General features: G+C 49.3%; 4 protein-coding genes across 4 annotated transcripts; 2 read left to right on the top strand and 2 right to left on the bottom strand.

Annotated features, from left to right (window-relative positions):
• Positions 1-613: 613 nt before the first annotated feature.
• On the bottom strand, positions 614-3,252 carry DEU56DRAFT_936170 (uncharacterized protein; the record flags this gene model as incomplete). Its single annotated transcript, XM_041358811.1, has 8 exons — positions 614-1,353; positions 1,401-1,723; positions 1,778-2,000; positions 2,064-2,433; positions 2,493-2,654; positions 2,704-2,798; positions 2,869-3,067; positions 3,121-3,252. 8 exons carry the CDS (start codon positions 3,250-3,252, stop codon positions 614-616), a joined length of 2,244 nt encoding a protein of 747 aa, XP_041200970.1.
• Positions 3,253-3,310: 58 nt separating this feature from the next.
• On the top strand, positions 3,311-4,979 carry DEU56DRAFT_920062 (uncharacterized protein; the record flags this gene model as incomplete). Its single annotated transcript, XM_041358380.1, has 8 exons — positions 3,311-3,351; positions 3,422-3,606; positions 3,664-3,678; positions 4,081-4,091; positions 4,151-4,268; positions 4,318-4,645; positions 4,713-4,747; positions 4,801-4,979. The coding sequence occupies 8 exons, from the start codon at positions 3,311-3,313 to the stop codon at positions 4,977-4,979; spliced, it is 912 nt and encodes a 303-aa protein (XP_041200971.1).
• A 727-nt stretch (positions 4,980-5,706) lies between these two features.
• DEU56DRAFT_920063 (uncharacterized protein) lies at positions 5,707-6,427 on the bottom strand (the record flags this gene model as incomplete). The annotated part of the gene is made up of 5 exons (XM_041358381.1): positions 5,707-6,036; positions 6,087-6,092; positions 6,154-6,198; positions 6,249-6,328; positions 6,382-6,427. The coding sequence occupies 5 exons, from the start codon at positions 6,425-6,427 to the stop codon at positions 5,707-5,709; spliced, it is 507 nt and encodes a 168-aa protein (XP_041200972.1).
• A 2,177-nt stretch (positions 6,428-8,604) lies between these two features.
• DEU56DRAFT_843820 (uncharacterized protein) lies at positions 8,605-9,678 on the top strand. Its single transcript, XM_041355083.1, has 4 exons — positions 8,605-8,734; positions 8,813-8,854; positions 8,904-9,532; positions 9,597-9,678. The coding sequence occupies exons 1-3, from the start codon at positions 8,629-8,631 to the stop codon at positions 9,356-9,358; spliced, it is 603 nt and encodes a 200-aa protein (XP_041200973.1). The 5' UTR covers positions 8,605-8,628; the 3' UTR covers positions 9,359-9,532; positions 9,597-9,678.
• Positions 9,679-9,739: the final 61 nt, after the last annotated feature.

Raw genomic sequence — 9,739 nt, forward strand, 5'->3', positions numbered from 1 at the left:
CACGCCGCCCACCTGCGAGAATCATTGGCGCCATGTCTTCGGAAAGTCTCCGACACTGCATGTCAGACATCATTTCAGCATCGTGGATCTGGTGGGCATCTTGCCAGCGTCCAGCACCATAAGACAAGGTTCGTACACTTATAAGCACTTTGATGGATCATTTTTCGGCGCCGCATGTCTTGTTGGCTTTGTCAGCAACTCATTTTATAGAATTTTGGACACTGAGACTGCGTGGTCACCTGTGACTCCCACGTAAGCACTGTAGTTATAGGTGATAATGCACGTGTGTCGCACCTGTAAGATCAGGCGGATATAATGAATCAGGGCCTCCTCCAATATCTCCTGGATAGCTAGGGACTTTATATAGCTGTAGGTACGCAGAGGGTTGTCAGTATTACCGTACTATTAATAGAATCATGTGATCCGGTTACCGTGCCCAACGTCGCATAGTGATGGGAACGTTCGAGCTCGTCGTGTCACACGACGAGCTCGAGTATCTCACTTCAAGGTGGTCGGATTAAGAGCGCGTTTTGACAAATAGTGCACCAGTAATGATTGCGAAACGTAGGGAATACATGCAAGTCCATAGGATGTGTATATATAACTAGTAATACTACTCCTCAGCATCACCATGAATTCCAAGGCGTGAAAAGTCATCCGCAACAAGGAGGACGTCCTGTAAACTCCTAGATACTTGCTCCACTACCTCGTCCTCTTCCTCCTCATCATCCAGGTCATCCTGGGTGTCTACGGCTAAGGACGATGCGGTGTGATGAACAGGCGGGGGTTGAACAATCATGCGGGTGGGGATCTGTGCATTAGCTATACTCGCGCTCTCGCCGGGACTTGTGTTCGCACTGACACCAGGGGTTAGCGTCCCTCTGAAACCTGGAAGCTTCGAAATGTCGTAGAGTCGTTTGAGATGTCGTGAGTTGAAGCGACCTCGAGTGTTTCGGTGGATGGCGATTTGATGTGCAAGGGCTGGGCTGGTGGCTTGTAACTGATTCTCGCATTCCCGTAGATACCTCTCTTCATCGCGTATATAGGTAATGAGGCGTCGTACCTCAATATCGAGACGCTCGATCTCTTCACAAGCACGACACGTTTTGAAGTAGAGGTCCATCACGCTACAAGCAGCGGTCGATGACCACGGGTGTCGAGATATGTCCGTGCACGTATCACGTAGTAAGTCGAAGTCTGCGAGGAACGCATACTCTACGACCTCATCCCACTTAAGCGTCCGGCGGGGAGGGTGCATTGACCCAGCAATAGTGTTGTATGTGGTGAGGGCAGTTCTGATGGCGACGGAACACATTTGTAACGCCTTAGCGATATGCTTTCGCAGTTTGTAGCCTTGTTCAATGTTAGAATCAGCAAGCAATATACTACCTTTTACTCACCTGTGCCCGCACGGTTCATCCTCGTTAGCTCAAATATGCGTGCCACAATTAATCCTTCGAGACGGTCCAGGGCACGCTGGTATTTCCGATTGGCCACGAGCCTCCCAACCCTCTGCCACTCTCCATCGTGCGGAGTCCAGCGTTTCTCGACCTCGAGCTTGCACTCCAGTGCCTGGACGAGCTTCAAATATCTCTCATGGTCCTCCAAAGCATGCCGTTGGGCAGTCTCAGCGTTGCGAGTATTCTTGACGTGCGCATCGTATGGCACAGCCTCGAGGTGCGATGAGCCCTGGAATGATGTCATTGAAGCGCGTAGAATTTCCCTATGTAAATTGTGTCAGCGGGTACAAGGGCCATAGCTTGACATCGAAACTCACTCGCTCGCAGTAAGATTAACTAACTTCTGCCAATATTCCATCTGCAGAGTTTCGACCTCGGGTTCTCGCGTCAGACTTTGAAGATATACCTTTTCTTCCGCCAGCCAGCCCTCGAAAACTGCTACGTCCGTAACTTTGAGATCTCGCATAAGGTTTGGTAGGGTCGCGTCTCCGTCGCTCAAGATATCAAGCGCCTGCTTGTAATTGTTGTATAAAAAGTCGGCTAGCAAACACAAATATTACGTCAGCACACAGTCAAGTTTGACGACACGACGAGACGGCTTACAAAGATTAGCGTAGACTTCAAAATCATCATTGTGCTCGAAGTAGGTGTCGATGGCCTGTTGTCTATGGAAGACGCTTGCGTACCGTAGTGCCGACGCTAAGGAATTGGATTTTGAAAACGTCTGTTCGCAAGTCTCGAGATCTTCGAGTCCTAAACCTTTGATGTAAGTGGTAAGCGAGTACAGTTGGCACAATCGCCGGTGCGCATGTCCGTGGAAGGCGCCGACAAGACAAGTGTGATGCATAGACCGTGCGAGGGGTCCGAGGGAACTGTTGTCAAGCGTGGTCTTGAATTGACATCCAATGTCATATCCACCGCCCAGATTGCTTCCAAATACGTCCAGCAACTTTGAGACAATGGCTAGAGGATACTTTGCGCTGATAGATAATCATTAGCTCGTGAACAACGCATTAAAAAAATGTAACGTACAGCTCCCCGCTCTGTACCATATCTGCAACAAGGAGAGAGAATCCGTGGCGGCACACGGCCACAAAAAATGCCCGTTTCATCGTAAATGCCCCATGCTTTCTTGGTCTTCGTATCGTCCATGTTCTTCCAGCGTGCTTCGCACAAGTTCTCGAGATGTGCGTCCTATAGGTTAGGGTATTAGCCATCACCAACCCGGATGGAAAGCACTCACCTCATCACCTGCAGTAGTGGAGTCCTGCGCGAACTGATCTACAAAAGTGCGGGATAGGTAGCGGTCACTTGCCAGTTGCTGCCCTGTTGGAAGTTCTGAAGATGTACCGAGGGACTCGTCAGTATCCAAGGATCTTCGAAGGACTCTTTTTTAAAGAGTCGTTACCGTCCATAGCGTAGAGTAAGCTAAATGTCAACTCGGGTTCATCCGTCAGTTTATATGTACATGCGGGACAGGCGTGTTTCACGTGCCAATCAGGCGTGTTGTGTCGTAACGATTCGGCTACCATGGCTGCCACGGAGCGTCGAACTTGAAGATATAATCGAACGCAATCGAGAATTGTCGAGATAGATGTCTGTGGAAACTAACCTGCGCGTGAATCAGCACGATAAGAACCAAAGAAATCAGAAGACATACACCATGTAAGTCGCACATAGTCTTGACGAAAGCCTGGATAGACAATTGAGGGCTCCTAAGATGTGCTACACGGTATAAGTCCAGAGCTTCGGTGGTGATCCCGACAGTCGGTGATATTGGTGAACAAGGCATCACGCCTTGACGAACGAGCGCACTGCTGATAGTGGCGTCTGCTGGCAAGATTCGAAGAATGACTTTCTCAGTGTCTAAACAATATGCCGTCATCAAATCGTAAGCAAACGACAACAGACCGACTTACTCACAGAACACGTCTATCACGCTCATCGGCCACTGACCATAGTCAAAGCCATCCAGCCCTAGGTTCTCCCTCTCCAAAACCCTTCCTTACATTTTGCCAGGCTCCACGCAAGGTACGCGTCCGTTATCACTGGCAGCTGCTCAGCAAACGCCTTGTTCCTAAGGAGGACACGATCACGACGGGTGCGGTTATCCACCCATCAAACACGATTGTTGCTGCTCGCAAAGGTAAGTCAAATGTGAAGGTCATGACAAAATTCACTCACGTTTTCCAAAGTCTCCTAGAACCTCTCTTGCAAGGTCAGTGAACTCGCCACCAGCATGGCTGATGGCGAGCGGCTCTGTTCCATCGCAGATGTACCAAAGCTGAAGTCATCGTAGTCATCCTGCCAGCCATCGATGGTGCTATTATTGTCCTCTTTCAGCGCTTCGAGTGCCCGACGCTCATCCAAACTCATAGCTATACAAAAGGTTTTTTTTCCCCTTCCAAGTATTGAATTAACATAGCGTACCTTGTAGACGTGCTTGCCGCCGCTCATTGAACTTGCTGCTTGCTGGACCAACTGCCTGTGCTTGAGTACTTTGGAAATGGAGTTGGCTGGCAATCTGTTGTTGTCCCTCGGTGCCCTGATGTGCCGAACCGATCGCAGAGAGATATTTGTGCGGACTCGCTGACGTGCTGCATTTTTTCGCGCCATTCAGACCTATCTAAAGTTTGTACTACTGTCACAGTCCGATCTATTTCTCACGTGACTGATTATAGACTGTCTAGCACTCTGACCAAGCGTTCGTGAGATCGCTCCTATGTCAACACCATCCAGTGGCCGCCCCTACCCAGGGTGGCCATATTCAAGACCTGCACAATTTGCTGCAAGGTATGACACTGTCAGGTGCGTCTTTTCAACAATCCAGAAATTAATACACTGACACTCGATATAGATTCATCATTCGATACCGTGACTTGGAGCCGCAAGACCACGGAAGAGTCCATCAGCCTGTCGAGATCATCGTTCACGCCGTCCACGTCCACCAGCACTCGTTCCGTTCCGAAGAACAAAGCACCCATTCCCCCTTCCACTTCAGCTCGCTCTACTGCTACACCATCCCACCCTCATCCTCAAGCTTCATCGATGGTTGTGCAGACACCCCGCCAAGTCACGGCCTCCATTCCGATTCCTAGTGCCATCCGTCCTCCACGAGCCGATCAGACACCCGAAGGATTCTGGGTGATAACGGTTGGGCAGGAAGTTGGTGTGTTTTACCGCTGGTAAGTGTGACGTGTACTATGGGGTACCTGTTGGCTTGTGTTGGCTAATTCTTGACAATGTTGTTAGGGCTGATGTTGCCGAACGAACAAATTTTATCAGCGGTAATATTCAAAACGATACACATCGTTTCAGCGGGCATTAGCAGCATATACAGCCAGCTATGATGAAGGCAGGGTCCGGGCGGTTCCACTGGCAGGTGGCCCTTTCTGGCCATCCCCTCCAGAGTCCTCGCCCAACCCTCCTTCACCTACATTGTCTATGGGCTCATCTGCGAGTGAAGACTCACTATGGTTGCAGGTCGAAGACTTGACGGAGACAATGAGCCAGCTTTAATACTATATCGTTTACGTTGTGCGCTGTGATGTGCGCTGTATATGTATTAGAATGACAAAATGAACACGCGAAACGCGCCTTACTCGTTATACCAGAGCCATACATTTGTTGGAATATTCATTGATAGTGTAGAAATCCAGCGTGCACAGAAAATCATCATATGTTGGTCAGTGTGTCACTAGCACAATTGCATCATGCATCAACCGCTACATACAACCCTGTCATATTCATAACATTCTGCATGGAAATCACCACAACATTTTACAGCTTCGGCTCAAGTATGCATGTCTACCTATTCCTAATAAACACCTCACCATGTTCAATATTTTTCAACAGTGTTGCATTCGCGAGCCCCGAGCATCCGTACACTCATGTTCGCTATCTGTTCGCTATCTGTTCGCTATTGTTCGCTATCCGTTCGCTATCCGTTCGCTATCGTTCGCTATGTTCACATGCTGGATCATCTCAGAAAGCTCTTTGCAAAGACGGATTCCCTCTTGATTGACTACGATAATCTACTATTTATAATGTTCATTATCTAGTTTCACCTCCATGAACTTTACCTCTGAAATCAGGAAACCCAGTAAGTCGTATAGTAGAATGCTGGTCATACTTAAGACGCTCCCTGCAATAAGGGCAACTGGTGTGTACAATCTCCCTTATGGCTTCCAGGATCTTCCTCCCTCCAAAACATGCAGCGCACATTGGTCCCAAGAAAATGTCAGTCTCACTTTCCCCCTCCACCCGAGCGTGTGCGAGTGCTTCCTCGGTATACTTCTCTCCATGTCTCTTCTGCTACCAACCATACCAACCACTCCTTTCGCCACCCTCTGGACGATTCTCTCTGTCGAATTAGCGTTTGAGAGTCGCAGGGGCAAGGTAAGTCGTTATCCATCGTGAGCACTGAATCGTCGTTGGTGTCCCAGGACAGGTCTTCGAGTGTCGACTGATGAGTGATGGCGGAATCGTCGTTGGCGTCCCAGGATAGGTCTTCGTAGTTGTCGACTGATGATGTGATGGGTGCCGCTGTTTGATCTTCGATCTTTTTTTTTTCTTCCTGTAGAGTAATTAAGTAAATGACGCCCATGGCAATATACGAGACCTTACCTTGCCCTATTGCTAAAAGAAATCATGTGAGCACGAACAGGTAGAGTTGTGTGGGGGATGGACTCACAACGCTACTCGAGCACGAGCCTTGGCGTTTTGAGCTTCTCGAACTCTGTGCAGGGGTGGTAAGCAAAATTTCAGTGACTCAAAAAATCGACCTACCCTGGCTTCGAGAGCCAACGTTGCGTAGCTGTGCGCTGCCTGGATGATAGGCCGCGTGATGGCCCCTGAGTCGAACGTCTCTGTGAATGCACAAGTTAGACGTGCAGATTGAAATGTGAAGAATTGTGCTTACCATGATTTGGGGGGAAAGGAACGATGGGCACGGTGCCATAAGACATCGACAACTACTACTAAGAGTAATCCACATAATATTTTTTGACATCGACAGCTGGCAATGATCGAGATGATCGATGATATATGCACGGTAAATTGTTAAGCGCTTGTCAGCGGAAGCAATAGTGCTTACTAATGAGTTGTTGGTCCAAGTTTAGGCATTGCAGCCTTAACGCTGATGCGTGGTCTGAGTCTGCTTCATTGTCTTCCTTTGGCACGCTAGACATGCAACCACGGCCAATAGAATACTGGAATTCCGGCTTTGCAGCCAAAATCAAGCTCCGACCTATGGTTGGAATTTGGACTCTGCTGGAATGGACACCCAGTATGTCAAAAGGTATGTAGCGGGTTTGTACCTCCTGAGCCACACATTGACCTGGCTGATGGTTTTTATACAGATGCAAGTCCAAGGCATTCTATTGTCTCGAAGGCCCGCGCATCGTGACGAATTGCCGTTGCTCTTGAAGGCCTGCGCATTGTGATGAATTGCCGTCGCACTCTTGTTCCTGGTTGGCTGCTAACCCCGCTCCTCCTCACTCATCAAAATAATATTAACCTCACTCATCACGCCGGCATTTACCTTGACGAATATATCACCTCCCTCACTCGTCATACTGGCATTCCCCCCCTCACTCGTCAAAGTGGCATTTACCTGGATGAATACATTTCCTGGACGGACGCATTCCAGCCGAGCTATGCCATATCATGGAGACCCGAGTTGCGCAATATTGAAGGTATGCACTGATCAGCACTGCATTGCACTGCCTCTACTAATATGTGCCTAAGCGGTTTCATGTCAACCTCAAGATCTTACACCGATTTATGCATATTTTTTTTTCAAACAAATGGCGTTGAATGATAGGACGTGCGCAACGCGTCGCGTGTCGTGTTTTTGCGTGATCTATCTGATCCATCGCATGCCAAACTTTGAAGCCGTGTCCCCGTCTACATCGTTCGTTTGGTGATCTATACGATCCATCAGACGCCAAAGTTTGAAGATACGTCCCCGTCTACACATTTTTCACTCACAGCTCTAAGTATGAGCTACCTCTACACATCCGATGATTTTAACGCCAACGGCGATTTTATCTCAGCCGGAGGTTTTCTGGATTTGCTTCCTGGGGGGGGAGGTATACTTCCCAGCTACCCATACCCAACAGGCGACGATTCCGATCCGATCAGCAGCACTGGCAGTGAACGGGTTCCCGGGATCAGTCAGATGAACTGGGATGACCCGTCCCTGTACACAATGCCACTTACCAATGACGAAATCGCGGCTCTAACTAACGACATAGCAGCCACAAATATCCCAACCGTGCCAGAGCTCCCCGCCCCCCCACCAGTTGCCTTCGCAATACCCTCCCTGCTCGCACACCGTCACCTCAGCCTACTTCAACGCATGACCCAGACTCACCGAGTCCTGCCGAAGCAGAGGCGCCAGACACCAGTGGAGAGATGCCAGAGTCACTCCGTGAGGCAAACATGTCCTCCTGGGCAGCACGGAACCCAACACGAGCGATTATCCGCCCTCGGACACCACCACCTCGACTAACAGATGCCCAGAAGGCGTCTCGAAAGATCAAGCGGGACCAGAGGCTAGAGAGAACGAAGCACTTACACGACGCAGTTGCTGAATACTTAGATGCACAGAAAACGAAGATCGAAGCGCTCTCGCGGGCTCATCATGTTACTCCCAAGCACATCAACGATATCATCGGCAGTCAGACTCATTATCGAACCTCGCGCAAGAGTCAATTAATCAATGCACTTGTTCACGCCAAGGCGAAAGAGATGAACGCAGGTGAGTCAAATGAATTTCAACTCAATTGTATCACGAAGCTTATCCTGCATCAACTAGACCGACCCGCAGGCGCTCGGTACTCGTTGGCGGAACTCCGCCAGATGGTTGCGTCCGACCCTGAAACAAAAGCCCTTACCAGGGAAGAAAAGGAACGCTACATCGCAGCTCTCGAGGAGCATCGTGAAAAAAGGTCATTAGTGTTCGGGCGAACAATCTGGCGGCTGCACGAGATGTTGTAGCCACAACGGATAGGATCGTCAAAGAGGTACGTCTGAATCTTCAATCTTCACGCAATCAACTGAATTCATTTTTTTCTTTGAAGCTGGATGATCTGCGAGTTCGGACTGGTGTCTATGGCACACTATTTGTTGTCCGCGTCACATTAACGATAGCATTCAAAGCGCTATGCACGGCACGGATAACTCTGAAGACTTTTGGGAGGATGTGTACGAGCATCCTATGGCTGACTTTCTTAGGCAATACGAACAATGGGCATGCACCCAGAATCAAAGTAAGTCCTTCGTCTCTTCACATAGTTTGTGTACTTATGCATCGTCCGGTAGATCTCAATGAACGCACTCTTTGGAAGCTGTAAGAAAGCAAGTACGCAAGATGATCCTCCGGGGCCTAGGTGAGTATCGACGTTCTACAAATTCTGCCCCGTCTAACATTATGCACAGTTGCTGTGACCGGCAAAAAAGATATTGTGATGAACTACCACAACTATGAAACATCCGTCATCGAAACGTATGGGGTGCGCCTTGTGGGCTGGCCCAATGGTGTCAAGTTCACTAGCCCTTCGAACATCGGGACCGTCGGCGACATTCGCAAGCTCCGGGATGCCCTCAAGGCACGTACGTGCTACTGGACAGTTCTATCACCGGCAGAGCTCAAAGCTCACGCGTCTGAACTCGACACGCGTTCAGCCGGGGAAGTCGTTCGGAAGCCACGAAAAAAGCGTTCGGATGCTGGCGTACCTCGCAAGCGTAAAGACGGGTCCAGCGCAGGACGGGTAAACAAGGAGAATATCAGGCCTTCGAAGAGAGCAAAGAAGAACTCTACCCAGCTGCAGGAAGGTCCCAAAAGCGCTGAGTTTGTAGAGTCTTCTGACGAAGAGGAGGAGGGGCATGAGTAGTAGTATTGCATTGCCTTAGTCTACATTGTATGACTCATATACGTATCCCAATCATTACTAGTGAATTGTTTGTCAAAACGCGCTCTTAATCCGACCACCTTGAAGTGAGATACTCGAGCTCGTCGTGTGACACGACGAGCTCGAACGTTCCATCACTATGCGACGTTGGGCACGGTAACCGGATCACATGATTCTATTAATAGTACGGTAATACTGACAACCCTCTGCGTACCTACAGCTATATAAAGTCCCTAGCTATCCAGGAGATATTGGAGGAGGCCCTGATCATTATTCCGCCTGATCTTACAGGTGCGACACACGTGCATTATCACCTATAACTACAGTGCTTACGTGGGAGTCACAGGTGTCATGCGAATAGAT

Source organism: Suillus clintonianus (genome assembly GCF_016758775.1).
Source record: "Suillus clintonianus strain FC179 chromosome Unknown DEU56scaffold_196, whole genome shotgun sequence".
Taxonomy (NCBI): Eukaryota; Fungi; Basidiomycota; class Agaricomycetes; order Boletales; family Suillaceae; genus Suillus; species Suillus clintonianus.

Bases quoted from the DNA above. Each gene is read 5' to 3' on its own strand.
- DEU56DRAFT_843820 (XM_041355083.1), top strand. From the start codon at position 8,629: ATGCACGGCACGGATAACTCTGAAGACTTTTGGGAGGATGTGTACGAG. The intron at 8,735-8,812 runs GTAAGTCCTTCG...ACTCTTTGGAAG, and splicing joins GGCATGCACCCAGAATCAAA to CTGTAAGAAAGCAAGTACGC. The intron at 8,855-8,903 runs GTGAGTATCGAC...CATTATGCACAG, and splicing joins GATGATCCTCCGGGGCCTAG to TTGCTGTGACCGGCAAAAAA.